This window comes from Carcharodon carcharias, chromosome 8, assembly GCF_017639515.1.
Source record: "Carcharodon carcharias isolate sCarCar2 chromosome 8, sCarCar2.pri, whole genome shotgun sequence".
Lineage (NCBI taxonomy): Eukaryota > Metazoa > Chordata > Chondrichthyes > Lamniformes > Lamnidae > Carcharodon > Carcharodon carcharias.
Window position 1 is genome coordinate 83,265,360 of NC_054474.1, and position 19,013 is coordinate 83,284,372.

Genomic DNA, 19,013 nt, shown 5'->3' on the forward strand with positions numbered 1-19,013 from the left:
AATAAGCGTACAAATAATAAACATGGGAATTACATCTAAGTATTTCATGTGATCGGTCTCTCTGTAAAGATACCAATGAAAACCTATTCACGATATTAAAAAATGTGAATCACAAAGTGGATGCATGTCAAGACAGTTCTGTAGATAAATTACAAATGGCAGTATGTAATTGACAGATCATTTTGTTTAGTGTTTCTGAAAATTAAACCATGAAGCGGAATATGCATTGACTTATCCACAGCCATCACACAAATTGCCACTTTCTACTGTACTGATAACAAATCTTACACAAACATGTGGTGAAATGTAGCACATACCTATGTATTAAAATGTAGCACATTATTATGTAATGAAATGTAGTACAGAATTACACAATAAAACATAGCACACTATTAAACCCACCTCCCCACCTCAAAAATGTTATACAGAATTATGGTGACGAAATATGGCTGTGGTTGGAGAAAATACTGCAGTCAGCCCACGAACAGCATTTGCAGCATTCCATTATCCAGTTTTTCTTATTAAGCAAACAGAATTAAAATAGGCTTTAATGATTCCAACCAGCAATGACCTGCCCAGCACTGATATGTAGAAGCAACTCAAAAAGCTTTGCATCATGTGTGAGAGGACATAAAACTGGTAGAGTGATTCTGTACAACAGTGACTGCAGACTGTTGTAAGGGAGGATTCCTTGAAATTTCAAAATTTGGGTTTAACAACAAACTGACTTTTACTCACCACTGTCGCCCATATATGTTCCTCTGGGAGCTGTAATCAGAGGATTAAAAGCAAATTATAATAAGGCAGAAAAGCAAATTATAATAAGGCAGGGGCATTGCTTCCCCTGAACTGTCTCTCTTACCAAAATGCTTTACTGGTCCAAATGCTTTACTTAGCAGTAAAATATTAAAGCAGTATTAAGCAGTTCTTTTTCTCTCTAACTAAGCAATAATGTGAACTGCAGGAAATAGATTATTTTTTATTGTTGTGAGACATGTGAAATTATAATGCAATTAAAATTATTTAACTGAATAGCAACTGTAAAGTTGTTGCTAAAAAATAAAAGATAATCATTGCCTGTAATAATTTTTTTAACTGAGGTATGGAAAAGGACATGACTGCAATGTCCGGTATGTGTGCACAAAGCCATGGTTAATGACATCACCTACATAACTGGAATCCACATTATTTGACTGGCTTTGAAAACACTTCCTTCCTGCAGCTGAACAACAAAAATGAAACAAGGGGAAAATAGTAATTTATAATGCAGGTGTATGTTCACAGGGTATTCTTCTGGCTCAATGTTTTGTGTAATTTCGGGCGGGATCATCTGGTCTCACTGGTGGTGAGCTTGGAGGTGGGAAGCTAGGGTATTTATTAGGCGGGATGGTGGCAAACCAGCATCCTGCTGCCTTCCTCTCTCTGTCAGAATTAAGTTCCAGGTAGGAAGACTCATGGTCAACTTACCTGCACCACCGCCAACTGAGGACCTTAAATGGCTAATTAATGACCCCTAAAGGGTCACATCCTGCTGCTGCTGGGATTAACCCAGCTGCAAGTGGGCCTGTTGCCATGCGGCTTGCATGACTGGTAAGCCTGTGTGAGCCACTTGTCACCTTGGTGGGGAAAGGGGGCTGGGGTTACTCGACCAAAGGCAATAGTGCCTGATCAAGGGACTGGACGTTGGGAAGGGGGAGGGGAGCACTGAGAGTCACCTGTCTACCGTTGCTTCCAACTTTCCTGTGACCAACCCCCACCCTCTACATTATTTACCTGCGGCCTGGTCCTCTGCGATCTTGGGACTCCGGTGGAGGATGTCCTTCTGACATGCTGAATACAAGAGCAGCCAGTCTCCGATTGGCTGGCAGATCTCACTAGGTGGGACTTCCACCTTTAGGGTCTTGATTCTGGAGGAAGGCCCACCAGTGCATCGCTACTGCCTGATTGGCTTGTGGTTTGGGGGGCCTTCCTGAAAAGAGGCACCATGGATCTCTCACCAGCTCTCCAGTGGGCAGGCGAGACCCCCGACACCCCTCAAGTGGGAGGGTGTGGGTTCATGCTTTCTATTGACCTCTATGCATTAAGTGTGACAAAGTCACCTGAGTTTTTTTATCAAGCTATTTCAAATTTTCTCACACCTAGAATACAAAATAAATATTTCCTCGTGTTGAATTCATGACCTTGGCTGGGCCACCAGGGAAATGGAGAGCAGTGAGCAGCTGTGCCTTTATACAGGGAGCGTAACGAAAGAATCATCCATTCCTTGGCCATTTTCATATGCTTCCCGATAAATGATACAAAGTAACATGAGTAGCACAAGGATCGGTCATCTATTCCCACCCATTTACCTTATGAAGTTGCAGAAGCTTTAAACGTTGAGAAGAAATGAAGCTGTGTGGCAATAAAATAACACTAACGATCCCTCAACCTCCTTCCCTGATAAATTATGTAGCATTGTTTAGACAAACTCAGAGTTTGGACAATGTCAGGCTCAGGACCTGAATCTACACACCAGAAACACAATGAATTGGGTGTGGATTGCTTATCAACTTCCCAACTATGTTCGATTAAATCAGGGTTGGGAAAGGTTGAGGATGGTCTTCCGATCCAGAGGCCAGTTGAAGCCATTAAGTGGCCTGTTAATGACCACTTAAGGGCCTCATCTCACTGTTGCTGGGCCTTTATACAGGGACGGTAATGAAAGAATCATTCATTCCTTGGTCATTCTCATAAACTTCCCAACAAATGATACAAAGTAACATGAGTAGCACAAGGAAATGTTAACTTTATTTCTCTCCACAGATGCTGCCTGACCTGCTAAGCCTTCCCAGCATTTCCTGTTTTTATTTCAGATTTCCAACATCTGCAGTATTTTATTTTTTTTCTATCCATGATGGGGATTCATTATAAGCTACAATTTCTGAAAGTTTACCATGAATAATCCTCAAACCTTACTTTCACACTCCAAATAAAATTGCAGTATAATTGGAGGCTGATGAATTTTCTTTCATAATTTGAAAATGTTATTGATTTGGTTTGAAAAAGTTCTCAAGCGTTTGAAGAATCAGACTTCAAAAACCATACTTCATGTGAAGGTCATTCATGTAGCTTACTGCCACTGCTGTAATGCTATGAGCAAGACACTGGGGAGTCTGGATTACTCTTGGTAGCCAGTCTTCAAATATCTGAGGAGTCAGGGTTTATATTCCTCGTAATTGATTATTGCAGCAGTGCCAAATGTATATTAGCTGAGCACACAGATCAAAGGGACCAGTCAGCGAGAGGACATTGAACATTTGTTAGTTCTGTAGGTGCACTTCTGAAGTTTTCATCAGCAATTCTTGACAGAGAATTACAAACATTCCTTCTTGTTTTCTCTCTGGTTTCATTCAAAGTTGATACAGTGAAAGAACAAGCTATGCTTTAACTGAAATTCATTCCAACCAACCTCCTTTTTCCCAAGAAAATGTATTCTCAGGGGAGATAACCAGGAAATAGTTCCTCTTATTCTAGTCAGATGTGTTAAAGTTAACCAGGCAAATTAGTGGAGGGTGTCAGAAGGGAAGGCATTCACTATAAATGCCCATTTCTAATTAAACTAGGATCTCCTGTTCTGACTGAGCGAACCCTATATTCAGGTCTTTTGCTGGATCATATAGAGAAGATTGAGCAGCTGTAATCAGAATTTGGGTGTGCATAGCCGCTAATAAACGACACATAGCAAAATTATAAACAGTTTTGAGTTACAGAAATGTTGCAACCTAAAATGATTGATATAATTTAGCAGTGCAAATCAAAAGCTACTAACATGATTCAGAATCTTTTTTCATGTTATCATGTGACATTTCCAATTTCGAAGCTGTGCTGCATTAAAGAACGGCCAGTATAGATTTCCAACTAATTTCACTTTTGTGTCTTCTCTTCTTCTCCCCCTCGTCTCACCTCAAGGCATTGATTCTTTGCAGAAGTTTGGTTTTACAGGCTCCAGGCACCCGCTGGTACCTTGGCCAAGTGACTATTAGTTACATGTGAACTTTGACAGTGAGTCCTGACAGACATGTTGGTTATGGGGAGGATTCAAGCTGAGTCTGATTCCCTCACTGTCCATTTTGTACTTCTAGTAGGGGCCACTGAAAGCAATCAGGAGTGAGAATCCTGCCCAATACCTCCCTCTCTAATCAAGGAGCCTTGAGCCCATATAGCCTTTTGTTGCCCTTGTTAGCTCTGAACAGTTAAGGAATGAAATCTGGGATCTTCAGGGCCTGTTTGGCTCAACTATTGTCGGGACAGGAATTTTAGGATGGCAGGCTTTCCCTACCTGCCAACCGAAGTCGGGGGGGGGGGGGGGGGGGGGGGGGGGGGGTGGGGGGCAATGCATCATCACTCCAAGGAGTGTTAATTGGCTGGAGGCAGGACTTCTGCCCCTCAGTTGGGAGTAAGTTCCAACTCAGAGCACTGCCAGCTAATATCATTTGCCAGCAGCTCTCGAGTCCCAGCAGCACCAGAATCCAGAAGTTGCAGTGAATAGGACTGGGACTGCAAGCAGACCCCAGAGGCTAAGTCCTCAGTGTCCAGAACCAGGTGAGTGTGGGAGTCTCAGGGAGGGGAGGTGAGGCCTGGGAGGGAGGGGGAGGGGGACGGTGGGGGTTGGTGGAAAAGTCGGGGTGGGGTGTTGGGGAGGGAGCCATCCTGGGATGGGTGGGTGGGTGGGGAGTTGGGAGGGGGGGTTGGAGCCAGGCCTTGTGGTGCGGGGGCACCCGAAGTTGGAAGAAGGCCGTTGATGGAGATGACCCCCCTCCTCCCCCACCTTCCTGCCCAAGTCCTGAACAGAGTCACTTTCCTGGCATCCTCCCCTGCTCCTGAACTCCTCCAGCCAGTCTGAAATTTGAGGCCGGAAAATGGCCCTGATGTGGTCATTAATTGGCCACTTCTGGCAAGAAGTCGGGGGGGGGGGGTGGCGGGCCTGCCTAGGCCTTGCCTGTCCTCACTGTAAAATGGCAGATAGGTTGGAGCAGGTGGGCGGGAGCCTGGTGGGAAGACCATCCAAGGAATTTTAAAGGACCCCCCCACATCACCAGCCAGAGGGGAGTGTATAATTCTGCTCACTGTGTAAGTTTGTTAATGCTTTAGTGGAGCTCTCCAATGTGTTTTTAGAAAACATACAGTGCATCATACACTTCAATTGGACCTTGGAACTGTAAGATGAAAGCACCACTGGATGATATTTCATTAGTTTATTTTTAACTCTGATATTAGATTCCCTAAAAGTATTGATATTCCTTGAGCTGGATTCTGCCTATAAAGTTGCTCTCAAAGACTTGATGACTGAAAATTGTAAATATATTCAAGGACACAAAGAGTACGAGCCTTTCTCCCAGTTTCAATCACTGTTAGGGATTGGAGTCTACCTCCCACTCATTGGGTGAATTTTCCTGTTCCAGCAGACACAACTTAGGACGCAGAATCAGGAGCAAAGTTGGAACATAGTACGCTGAGCAGGCTACCTGAAGTCCTCCCCCCGAGCTGTAGGCAGGGTCAAGGCTTCAGAGGTGCTAGCTAATTAGGCCCATTTATTGTCCAATTAAGAAAAAGATGATGGCATGGCTGGGATCTTGCCAACAACTGATGGGCCCCTTTGAGACCAGAGCAGAGAATTGAACTAGCCACAGCCTCCAGGTGGCAGGCCTGGGGACTGCCGATATCACCTCCCTCTCACGTCTGCGTGGACCCACTGGGATGCAATGCTCATAGCACTGGCTGCAAAACCTCTTGTGGAGTTGGTCTCCCTCCACAATGATGGTTAGACAGTCATGGCCATGCTGCAATTATCTTTCATCTTGAAGCACCCTGCACTCTCTTGCCTGCCTCAGCAGCGCCCAACTGTCCTGGTGGAGCTGCCAGACAGCCATCGCAGTGGGCCCTCTAGGCCTCCCACCTCCTTGGTCTGTTTGCCATCCTTAATTGGACTGGGCTCCGGAGTCAGCTTTTTAATTGGTTACCTCCAGGAATATTGTGACTTATGTCCCGCTACAGCTATTTCCAGGATCCCGACGTGGGATTGAGGCCAACATCAAGATTGTTTCCCAACCGGGAAAATAATCCAGCCCTTTTATTCAGAAACAAATTGAGGCTTGCTTATAGAACCTACAGATAGATATTTTTTTCATTTACTTACATCCATTCACTGGAGAATCGTAGCCTATGTTCTGAAGATATTCCCTACTTGTTGTGGAGCTGCGTGTCGACCAGGGGTCGTTATCATAAGTCCCTGATCTGGCTTTCATCTCCTCCTTCAGAATTAGTCGGTTAATGCCACTTTGTATCTGGAACAAAAGTGATAGATTCAAATCTTACCTTTACTAAAGCCCTAATTCTGCTTTTCTAATCATCCCACCGGCACAAGTACGTAGGTCTATTGATATGCAGTGCTGATCAATGAATGTGACAAGAGCATGCTGAAAATGCATATTCATTAATATCAATGAGGTCAGTACTGAATATTATTTTAAGCACATTGACCGTATATTGTACAAGTAGTTTCTGAGGTTAGAAGCCATAGCACAATATGTATATCAATGCTCACATAAGAAGATATAAATTTAATAAAAATGGGGGCAAAAAACTATGTATAAAATAAATACAGGTTTAAGCTTCTCCATTCCCCAGAAGCAGAGACAGACTTTCATATTACAAATGTCCTTGAGGGAAGGTCGCAGCTAAGTGAAACTTAAAATCTGTCACCTGCTAGAATTAAACCTAACTATGACAGAATGATGATTGATTCACTGCAGTCATTAATTCTAATAACTTTGATTTGCTAAAAGTCCTGCTGGACATCTACTTCTGCGTTGTAAGGAAGTACCAGCAGCTTCCAGGCATAATTGGGTGATACTGTCTAAATATATTTTTTTCTTCATAAATGCAATTCTCTCAATGCAGAGAAGAAGTAGCACATGGCCAAAGGGATACAGTAAGAGTTTTAAACCAGAAAAATTGCAAATGATGGTCTCTGGCAGACACTGCTTTGACATAAGCCATTGTGCTATAAAGAAATAAAAACAGAAAATGCTGGAAAAACTCAGCAGATCTGGCAGCATCTGTGGAGAGAGAAACAGAGTTTACGTTTTGATCCATTTGAGCTAAAAAGAAGTAGAAATATGATGGATTTTATATTGTTTAAGATGGGGTGGAGGAAAATAGAAAGTCAAGTATAGGTGTGAGCTCAGGAGAGGTTGACAAAGATGTCATGGACACAAGACAAAGGGAGTGTTAATGATAGTTTTAAAGACTAAAGTAGTTTCTAGCAGGGGCATAAAGGTAAGATAGCAGAATGCGTTAATAGCAGAACAAGGGTTGGCGCTCTGTGAAAGCAAAACATTAAAACAAGTGACAGATAGCCCTGTTGGAGAGAGCCAGGTGGGGGGAGGTGGTTGGGGAAAAAGGATAAACAAAATAAATAATTGGATTATAAAAGGGGTAAAAATGGAGGAGAGTGTTCATGGTCTGAAGTTGTTAAACTCAATGTTAAGTCTGGAAGGCTGTAAAATGCCTAATTGGAAGATGAGATGCTGTTCCTCCAGTTTGTGTTGGGCTTCACTGGAACATTGCAGCAGGCCAAGAATGGATATGTGGGCATGAGAGCTGGATGGTGTGTTGAAATGACAAGAAAACAGCAAGGTCTGGGTCACGCTTGTGGACTGAGTGAAGGTGTTCCGCAAATGGTCACCCAGTCTGCATTTAGTTTCCCCAATGTAGAGAAGACTGCATTGGGAGCAGCGAATATAGTAGACCAAATTGAAGGTGGTGCAAGTGAACAGCTGCTTCTCCTGAAAGGAGTATTTGGGGCCTTGGATGGTGAGGAGGGAGGAGGTATAGGTGTCCAGTCTCTCCACACCTCTATCCCTCACCAGGACAGCCGGAGGGCTCTCCGCTTCTTCCTTAAACAGAGGCCTGAACAATTCACATTCACCACCATTCACCTCTGCCTGGCTGAACTTGTTCTTTCACTTCACAATTTTTATTTTAACTTCTCTCACTTCCTTCAAATAAAAGGTGTGGCTATGGGTACCCACTTGAGCCCCACTTATGCCTGTATTTTTGAGGGGTATGTGGAACATTCCTTGTTCTAGTTCTACTCAGGCCCCCTCCCACAACTCTTTCTTCGGTATATCTATGACTGTTTTGGTGCAACTTCATGCTCTCGTCTAGACCTGGAAAAATTTATCAATTTTGTTTCCAATTTCCACCCCTCTTTCACCTTCACATGGTCCATCTCCAACATTCTTCTTCCCTTCCTTGACCTCTCTGTCTCCATTTCTGATGATAAACTGTCCACGAATATTCATTACAAGCCCACCGACTCCCAAAGCTACTTGGACTACAGCTCTTCACTTGCGCCTCCTTCAATTTGGCCTACTGCATTCGCTGCTTTCAGTGCGGTCTCCTCTACAATAGGGAGACTAAACGCAGACTGGGTGACCACTTTGCGGAACACCTTTGCTCAGTCTACAAGCATGACCCAGACCTTCCTTCTGCTTGACATTTCAACACACCACCCTGCTCTCATGCCCACATGTCCATCCTTGGCCTGTTGCAATCCAGTGAAGCCCAACACAAACTGGAGGAACAGCACCTCATCTTCCGATTAAACACTTTACAGCCTTCTGGACTTAACATTAAGTTCAATAACTTCAGATCATGAACTCTCTCCTCCATCCTTACCCCTTTTTAAATCCAATCCATTTATTTATTCATTTATTTCAACTTTTTTTATCCTTTCTCCCTCAACTGACTCTACCCCCACAATAACTGGGCGATCTGTCACTTGTTTCAATGTTGTGCTTTCGCAGAGTGCTGACCCTTGTTCTGCTATTAACATGTTCTGCTATCTTACCTTTATGCCCCTATCAGCACCGTCTTTAGTCTTTAACACTACCATTAACACTCCCTTTGTCCTGTTTCAATGACATCTTTGTCAAATTTCTCCTTAGCTCCCACCTATCCCTGACCTTCTATTTTGCTCCATCAGCTCTTTCCCCTCTTCAACAGTATAACATTCATCACGTTTCTACTTCTCTTTAGCTCTGAAGAAGAATGATATGGACTCGAAACGTTAAATCTGCTTCTCTCTCCACATAGATGCTCCCAGACCTGCTGAGGTTTTCCAGCATTTTCTGCTTTTTATTTCAGATTTCCAGCCTCTGCAGTGTTTTCCTTTTATCTTAGTGCAATAAAGAAACATTACTATACTGCTGGAAATGGTAAGGAAGTCTATTACAGTATTAGGAAATACCTATACAATTACTAGTAATGATAATGGCACCATGACCTGTGGGCAGCATCTGTCATTTCAATGACTTGGTGCATTGTTGGCAGCTGCCTTGTGTTCTTCATATTGTAAAAAAATGCAGAAATTTATCACTTTTTAACTGTGTGGAAATTGGAATTGACTTTAGCTATCACAGTAATAACTATGATTTTCAATGTGATATGAGCATGCTGAATAGGTGCTGTCTGTACCATATGGAGATTGCTACATTGATGGTTAATGTCTGCTCTGCTTTGAACATGATAATGTCCTGAAAAGTATCACTTTTGCATTCTGCAGAGACTGTAGCAAACTTGCATTGTCAAAAGAATCACAAACAGTATATTGCTTGCTGATTGCTGGAAGAAATGCATAGGTATTTAGGGGGTCTGTTGATATAAAATTCAGGTTTCTTTCTCATCCGTCCACAGGTTACAGTACAGCAAACAACCTTTCTTCTCGTTTAGGCACTGATGAAACTAAAAATTATTTTCATTTGGGAATTTAGGGTTAGGGTCAGAGAATTGTACCCAGCATGAGCTATAGCCTTTAGAGCAGCAAGGGAAGAAAAGATGGGTTTGAAGGACCTGGAGCAAGGTTGTTTTATAAATTATGTTTAGGATTTGACATTTTCTGTACATTTTCCAATTTTACTTTATAATAGACATTTTGCTGATTTTCTACTTGTGGTAATATTTCATGTTTATTTATTTAAATAAATATTATGTAAAATGTGCCTGTGATTGATCCTGAAAATTTTCAGAATAGATCTCTGCAAGGCACCTTTTTAGTTACTATTTTAATTCCAGGTCTTGGTTGAGTTTGCATTGAACAACATTCACCAGGAACTGTATCTGGGGCCATTGGGCTCTTCCTGATGTTTGCACATGACATTAGTAATTTAAGATACTTTAATGAGTAAGGGGATTTGTCCTTGATGTGCATCAAGAACAATCGATAACTGAAACTCTATCCTTCCTAATGCTGTATCATTTTCTGCATTTGGATAAGCATATTTCTACCCGTAATTGCACAGTTGAGATAAAGTTCATACCCTCTGAATACCCTGATCCCAAATATTTTGGCTATCATCTTCTGCACCAGATGAAGATCTTCGACTCGATCTAGATGCTGAAAAACAAAGCACTTATATTCAAAACAGTCTTTGGTAATCAGCAGATTAGGAGGGGGACCAAATAATAACATAAACAATGCTTTGTTGGCCCAGTTAGCTGAACTCTCCTCTCTCGCTTTTCTTGGCATGTATTCTCTATTTCGCAATCTTACTCCATCACGACTTAACCCATCAAATTCTGGATTTGTAATAACTTTTTTTTGTCATAAATAGTTATCCAATTCCTATTTAAATTGTTACCATAATACTGGATGGCTACTAAACGTTTTATTCTGGATCCCTCTGTGATAAAAAAAATCAGTCTTTTCCACAATTCAGTTACACACTTACATTAGGTCTGTTCCCTATATCACTTCTGTGTGGCTCACTCATACACATTTTCACTAAATCCCTTTGTAATTGTAAATACTGCATCATATCTCACTTCAAAGTTCCCTGCTCCAAGGAGAACAACTTAAGCTCTATCAATCTTTTTTTTACAGTTACTAGAGCTGTGCCCATTGCCAGATATCAATGTCTCCCATATGTTTGAGCTCTTTGTGATGTGGTTCTGCTTGCTCCAACATGACCTTAGTTTTACCCTCTGACAAATGCAGTGATTTACTCGAAAATATATTTATCACTGCACATCGATGCTACAAAAAGTCTATTGTTTCTAAATGGTATTTGCATTTACCTTTGGCTCAAATATTCTCTTGTGAATTAGGCGGTAAATCTACTATAATTAAGATTTACTCTGTAGCACAAGCCACAGATTAATAATGATTAATTATGGCTGTGTTATTCTGCACTGCTCTGTTTCTTACACAAAGATGAAAATAAAATCTATGGGAGGCAGCTGACTCTCAACTGTACACAGTATGCAAAAAAGTAGAACATTATACAATAAAGGACGATTTGAGATCGCAACAGGTTACTAATTAGGAAACACTTGTTTAAAAGCAGAGAAAATACACTCACAAAAATATAACAAATCAAAATTTGAATCAAGGATACTATAGACAGGAACCTGGAAATGAAAATGTTATGAATGTGGGACTTTATAAGATGGTTACGTTTTGAAATGTCTCTTTTAACTTAAGGTAAAACAAAATATTCTGGATAAGGAGGCAGTGATCATACTAAACCTCTGCCCAGAGACAGCCTCATGTGATCTGATTGTCATGGGAGAAAGAAACCCAAACCAAAACCTGTTGAAAATCAAACGACAGTTTTCACACCTTAACACAGGAAAAGGGACACCTGCTTTTTGGAGATGGACACAGAGACATGGGGCCAGATTTTCGTCTCTGAGACACATTGCTGGAGCCAGAAGATTTTCCAACTTGGCAGACCCACCTCAGTAGAATGTACTCCATCAGATTGGAGGTGGGGGTGGGGGTGGGGGAGGGTGGGTGTGGAATAGTGTTGGGCCCATGCCCCTGGAAGCAAGTCAGAGACAGCCACATGGGCGGCCGAGTGTCGAGATGAATTGCTTAAAGGCCTGTCTTGATTCTTCGGCACTTCATCCCAATTGTTAGCTTATATTTTAGGCCCTCACCCCTCACACCTCTACCCGCTCCCCATGTCACCTCCATGTCAGTGCAGGGCAGGGGTTGGAAGGGAGGGGGCATGGGGCGGAAATAGGTAAGGTCTTGTGACCTTACCCTTCAAAAGGTTCCCAAATCCAGGCTATGTTTCATGACGCCTTTGAGGGGCTGTGAACCATGAGTCATTGAGAAGCTAGCCTGACTCCACGAAAATTGCGGGCGGCTGGGAGATCCTAACCCCACAATCCTGTGCCACTGAAAACTGGGGGCTCTGGGAATGGGGGAATCCTGGAATCGGGTCCCGTCTGCCATTTTTAAATGGTTACAAGTATGAAAATCTGGGCAATGGAGAGAGGGAGAGAGCGAGAAAGGAGTTACTGTGTGTGGAGAAGCAGCAGCTGCTGCTGTGAAAAGCTGGATTTAATGTTTTTTTGTTAACAACTAAGCAGAATGTTAGTAAACTTGGTTTTCTGCCTGGCCTCTTCAAATAGTTGGCACAGGTCTGTTGCATCAAACATTAAACTTTTGTAATTCAATGCTACAATTCTGTGTTTGGTATCAAATATATAATAATCCTGTATTGTCTGCCTGTAACCCGCAGGACCCATAAATCAGAAGTGTTGCCTGAAGTAGAGCCTGAGATAGCTGATGAACAATCTACAGTTAGAGGTATGACATAACAGAATCCTTTGCCTTTCCAATGCCACTCACATAGTGAGCAAAAGAGGTAGTGGCTGGGCAGTAAATTGAGTTTATTCCTATTTCCCCTTTGATTAGTCTACCTATCGAAAAATACAGAGCAAGGATTGCTACCATCTGTAAATTAAAGAAGCGGTGATAACAGACCACCATATTTGACCCCTGTACATCTTAAGTCTTGTAAGCTGCAGGGCTATGGGCCAGGTGCAGGAAGGTGGAATTAGAAAGGGCACCTGGGGTGTCCTCGGGCTGGCATGGACAAGATGGGCCGAATGACCTCTTTCTGTGCTGTAACTTTTCTATGGTTTCTATGAAAGGAAGGGGACAGGACTGATGGGACTTTTGGAGATTTAAGGAACAAAGAGTTGCTGAGGTGGGTCTTGCTGGCGGAAGTTGGATGTGGAATATTCAGACTGAATGTAACTGTTTTCTAAGACACCAGAGGATTCAACCTGGAAAGCTGGAATTAATTTAGGATTTAATCTTGTATTGCTTCATATCTGCCAGAAGTGTGACATAAAATAAAGATGTTTCGTAAGGCATATTTCAGTTGCAAGTTCATTGATGAGGAAGTACCTTCTCTTTAGTTTGGTGTATTAATTACTAGTTAAATAATATTTAGCAGAGTTGATTTTAGTTTGTTTGTTGAAGTAAAATTCTTATTATGTGAAATCTTGTCCTTCAGATCCTTCCATCGGTCACTCGGAATTTCATTTCTTTTTTACGAGTTATTTCTCTTTACAGGAATCGTAACAAAAAGCGTAGCTAATTACCAGATTTTAAGCCAGTTCTGGCCTCAAGATAGAAATATACTTTTGCACTTATCTATTACAGTTTAAATCCCTTGAGATTTAGAATTTGTTTCATGTAATATTCTTAAACAAAAAACTCCCTAAAACATACAAAACAGTAGCTGATGTTACACAGGAAGTAGTCCTGGTTATACTTAACTGTTAGAGACATCTTGGTTGCAGTTATGTTTTATGTGCAATTCCAAAAAAACATTTATTGCAACAAGAAATTATCATGAGATGCTTCACAGATCCTTGACACCTCAATGTACTTCCACAACCGTGCAAAGCTGCACTCCTTCCTCATCAATTAAATTTAACAATCCCAGTTGACCTTTAAAAAAAATCTTTGTCAGCATTTCTAATTCTTCTGTTTGAGGGCTAGAATGGAGCATAAAATATCATTACCACTTTCTCCTTGCACACGTCTGTTTTTGAAAAAAAATCACAAGGAGAGTAATATCGATCTCACAAAGTTGCCCTGGTGGCTCAGTGTAGTATGAATTATCAAGCATTGGGGATGTCTAATAGATAACTTTGACTTTATTTAATTCATATTTCTATTTAAATTAGCTGGGAAACTCTGAATGTTTATTTAATTAATATTGAACAAGATGTGCGTAGATTTTAGCACAGCGCATACTGAATTAGCATGGGGATATGCAATGCTGAAACAAATTCTAGAGTGTTAAAACTGAATGCATTACTATTGAGTTTGCTCTTGGAGCAGATCTTGTTTAATGTGTTCTAATTTATTTTGGCAACTATTTGAAAATGTACTTGATTTATACAATCTTCTTGCCCACACAACAGCTGCTGTGACACAGAAGAATGAATGAATTCAGCAAAATCATACTTTCATTGATGACTTTTAACAGTTTGCAGCTAATAAGAGTCATTCTTTAATCTTACCCATGATCTGAAAAGAGCTTCATTTCTCCCCTTCACAACCACCACCACACCACCACCACCATCCACCCCACTCCACACCCCGTTTATAGTGCCGGGGCAGAGTTTTTAGCTCAGCGTGCGGGTGCACGCACGACCCGCTCAAGCATAAAATCGCGCGGGATGATGTTGGGCAAGCATCCTGACATCATCCTGTGTTTGCACCATATTTCAGTCGGTGGGCTCGTGCAAAAGTCAGGAGCGTGCCCGCCAACAATTAAGAGGGCAATTAAGCCCATTGAAGTTCCAACTGTCCCGAATTTTTTGTGGTCCATCCAACCTCATGGTTGGCGGACGGGCGAATCTGCCTGGCAGACTTTGCATTTTTGATGAAACGTCATCCAAGGGTGGGATGAGGTTTCTGTTATTAAATAAAAGAAGATAAAAGTGTATGGACAGAATTTCCATCATGTATATGTTCAGGTGACTGATTCTGATGCGTGGACCTTTTTGCGGACTTTAAAATCTTTATTTATTGCTTGTGAATTCTTCAGCTCCTTGAGGCAACTCTCGGCCTTCAGGGAGCTTTCATTCCGTGCGCCCCAGTTTACGTCAGCGCCAGCCCTCCTCCCACCCCACCCTGGTAGCGCCAACTGGTCAGCCAGCATGAAATCACGGTTGGGGGCTGATCGCGGGCGGCAGTCCATTCCCCGGCTGCTCCCGGGCCCGCCAATCGCGCCTGCATGCCGACCTAAAAATCCTGCCCCTGGATTCTGCTGACACATTTCAGAATTTTAAGTTTTTTCCAAGTATTATTATAAAGCACAAACCTATCAAAAGAACATCAGCACCAGTTTATATGCTTACCTTTGGGTGAAGCTGGGGAAGGCCAATACTCTGACTCTGACTGCTGGAAGATATCTGGTGAGTAAGCTGCTGGATATCTTGCAGATTGAACAATATCCTCACTGGTTTTGCTTTTTGTTGCTATGTAGACATATTCTGAGAAGGGAAGAAACCGCAGTGTAGAAATTTATTCTATTCCTCATACACTTTAATTGCTTCAACAAATTATGCAGTAATGGAAGTATTTTCCTCTACACCCAAACATTTCTTGATATATTTTAATACTTTTCCTTCTCATTCTCTTTTTTTTTCCTGAAGGTTGACTCAGGTTAATTTATGATTTATATATATCTATCACTTTCACACTGAAATACAAACTGAAAAGCAAATATGAGCAGGGCCTGGCTGATTTTTCTTTTACCCCATTTATAGTAAGGATTGTTCCAGACACCGTCTGCCCAGCTAACATCAGCTAACACCGCACAGACTGGAATAGATCCTATGAAGTACCTAGTGCCGCACTAGGCAGTGGTTTTACCAGATAGGTCATTTGGTAAGGTAAAATTTATTTTAATTACATTTTGTTTCACATAGGGTTAACTAAAGTTTAATTTGCAGGAAACAATATAAGTGGCAATACTATGATGGAGCACAGTGTTAAATTTTAGATGCTATCTTGCACTGTCTTTTTAAAAATTCATCCATGGATCTGGGCATCGCTGGCAAAGTTCGCATTTAGTGCCCATCCCTAAATTCTCTTGAGAAGGTGGTGGCAAGCCAACTTCTTGAACAACTTTAGTACACATGGTATATGTGCACCCACAGTGCTGTTAGGGAAGGAGTTCCAGGATTTTGACCCAGGGACAATGAAGGAATGGCAATGTAGTTCCAAGTCAAGATGGTGTGTGACTTGGAGAGGGACTTGTAGGTGGGGGTGTTCCCATGCACATGCTGCTCTTGCTCTTCCAGCTGGTAAAAGTCATAGTTTGCAAGGTGCTGTCAAAGGAACCTTGCAACTTGTAGGTTGTGCACACTGCTGCCACTGTGTGCCAGTGGTGGAGGGAGTGAACATTTAAGGTGCTGATCAAGTAGGGTGTTTTGTCCTTGATGATGTCAAGCTTCCTGAATGTAGTTAGAGCTGCACTCATCGAGGCAAGTGGAGAGTATTCCATCGCACTCCTGATTTGTACCTTATTGATGGTGGTCAGGTTTTCAGGAATCAGGAGGTGAGTTTATCATTGCAGAAATCCCAGCCTCTGACCTGTTCTTGTAGCCACAGTATTTATATGGCTAGTCCAGTTAAGTTCCTGGTCAATGGTAAAACCTGTGGTGTGCTATTTGCTTTAGTCGAGCCCCAGGTATAGATTATACTGGAAGTAAAATGGGAATTATTTGAAAAATTATAAAATCTTGAAAAATATCACAACTCTGTTAATTAACTGTACATGCATACCAGCCAAAGTTGCTCAGAACAAACATGATTTCGTAATATATCCATAACTCATTGCCAATTGGACAAAAAGTTTCATCAATGCACTTTCAATGTCTAATCATCAAATATTTATAAAGTATAATAAAATGAAAATTTATAACACAAGCAATTCCACCTAACTTAAACTTGTCAGGCACAGTTATCACAGTTAAACTAAATGATGTCAGTGGAATATGCTATCTCTCTATTATATGTTATATATTATACAAGTGGACCTGAATTTCAACTAATTTGTTTTTAGATATCCTTTTACAAGCATTTAGGCTATCGTATGCAGCATTATTTAAATAAAATGTACAACTTAATCTATCTCTGTTATTCCATGCATGCTGGTTTAACTCCTGTATCATGCAGTAAATTATAAAGCAATATTTTTCAAATTTCTCTGTGTGGGAGATTCCCCCTGGAAGTTTTGACACTCTCCCATGGATTCCATGTTTTCACCTCTGAAGGACACTATCAACCACCCAAAGGAAAACTCTACTTTCCTTGCATATAAATCCATTATTAGTAAATAGCCACAAACATACATACAAACTGATGAATTAGGAGCAAGAGTAGGTCATTTGGCCCCTCGAGCCTGCTCTGCCATTTGATAAGATCATGGCTGATCTAAGTGTAGCCTTAGCTCTACTTTCCTGTCTACCCTCTATAAGCTTTGATTCTCTTGTCAATCAAGAATCTAAACAACTCAGCCTTAAATATATTCATTGGCTCTGTCTTAACTGCTCTCTGGGGATGAGAATTCCATAGACTAATGACCTCTGAGGGGAAGGAAAATCTCCCCATCTCTGTCTTAAATGGTAGACCCCTTATTTTTAAATTGTTTCCCCTAGTTCTCATCTCTCCCAAAAGGGGAAACACCCTCTCAGCATCCACCCTGTCAAGTCCCCTCAGGATCTTATAGGCAGAATTTAGTCCTTGATGGGCGGGCGGGCCCCACCGGCTCGGTGGCGGGTGGGCAGCCAAACTCCACTGCCGAAACAGGCCCCACCGCCATTTTGAGTGGGCGGGCCAATTAAGGCCCATCCAGCGGGCTGCCCGACAGGAAGCACTTCCTGTGGGGGGGGGATTCCCCAACTGTCAAAGTGCGCTCTTTCGCGTGCACTGCTTCCTGAGACTAAGTGCGGTCTCAGGGAGATTGGTGACAGTTTAAAAAACCTCAGAAATAGACAAATAAAAAAAATATTAACATGTCGCCCTCATGTGACAATGTCACACGAGATGGGACATGTTAATAAATATGACATAAGGTGTATTAAAGATTTTTAAAATGGGCATGAAACCTCATCCCGCCAATGGATGAGGTTTCAGGTTTTTTCTACTGCACGCTGGGGCTCCTGGCCTGCCCGCCAGCCTTAAGGTTGGACGGGCAGGACCTTTAATTCGGTTAATTATCCTATCAATGGCCTCAATTGGCCATTGACAGGTCGGCAAGTGGACAGCTGATTTCGCTGTCCGCCTGCCTTCCTGAATATTCAAATGGGGCGGGATGACGTTGGGGGTTCCTCCCGGCATCATCTCGCGTCATTTTCCTGTCGGCCCTGTCCCCAAATCGCCAACGGAAAAATTCTGGCCTATATGTTTCAACAAGATTACTTCTCATTATTCTACATTACAATGGATATAGGCCCAAACTGTCCAACCTTTCATCATAAGATAACCCCTTCATGCAAGGAATCAGTGAAGTATACCTCCTCTGAACTGCTTCTAATGCTTTCTTAAGTGAGGAGACGAAAACTGTACAGTACTCCAGAAGTGGTCTCACCAATGCTCTGTACAACTGTGGCAAAACTTCCCTACTTTTATACATTCTCCTTAAAATAAACAACACCATTCCATTTGCCTTCCAAATCACTTACTGTACCTGCATATTAGCTTTTGTGATTCATGCCACAACACCCATATCCCTCTTTAAAGCAGAGTTCTGCAGTCTCTCTCCATTCAAATAATATACTGCTTTTATATTCTCCCTTCCAAAGTGGACAAGTTCACATTTTCCCACAATATACCCCATCTGCCAAATTTTTTGCCCACTCATTCAACCTATCTAAATCCCGTTGTAGACTCTTTGGCCAGCATTTTTCATGCCTACTGGCATCGGGTGTGTTTGGTGGCGTGGGCGGACAATATGGCGTGATCAGTTTCATGACAGCGTGAAACAAGTTTGCGATCGTCCGCTTAGCCCACCGATGGTGGGACGCATTCCCCGCTATTGGGCGTCGGGAATCTTATTGTAATACATCAGCATATCATAATAAGGCCAGCCTGAAGGACTCATCCCTACCTCTGCTGGATCGTCTGCCCATGTTGGCAGGAAAACACG

The 19,013-nt window shown here is 42.1% G+C and overlaps 1 protein-coding gene across 6 annotated transcripts in view; it reads right to left on the bottom strand.

Annotated features, from left to right (window-relative positions):
* ablim3 (actin binding LIM protein family, member 3) overlaps positions 1–19,013 on the bottom strand; it is a 328,604-nt gene that overhangs the window by 15,628 nt on the left and 293,963 nt on the right. For 4 of the 6 annotated variants that reach the window (XM_041193207.1, XM_041193210.1, XM_041193206.1 and 1 more), the window contains 4 exons: positions 15,217–15,351; positions 10,362–10,438; positions 6,176–6,323; positions 739–768 (listed from right to left, as the gene is read on the bottom strand). In XM_041193207.1, the coding sequence (XP_041049141.1) occupies positions 739–768; positions 6,176–6,323; positions 10,362–10,438; positions 15,217–15,351 (390 nt within the window). The remainder of the gene's footprint in view (positions 1–738; positions 769–6,175; positions 6,324–10,361; positions 10,439–15,216; positions 15,352–19,013) is intronic. The other 2 variants (XM_041193208.1, XM_041193211.1) reach the window with 1 other exon arrangement.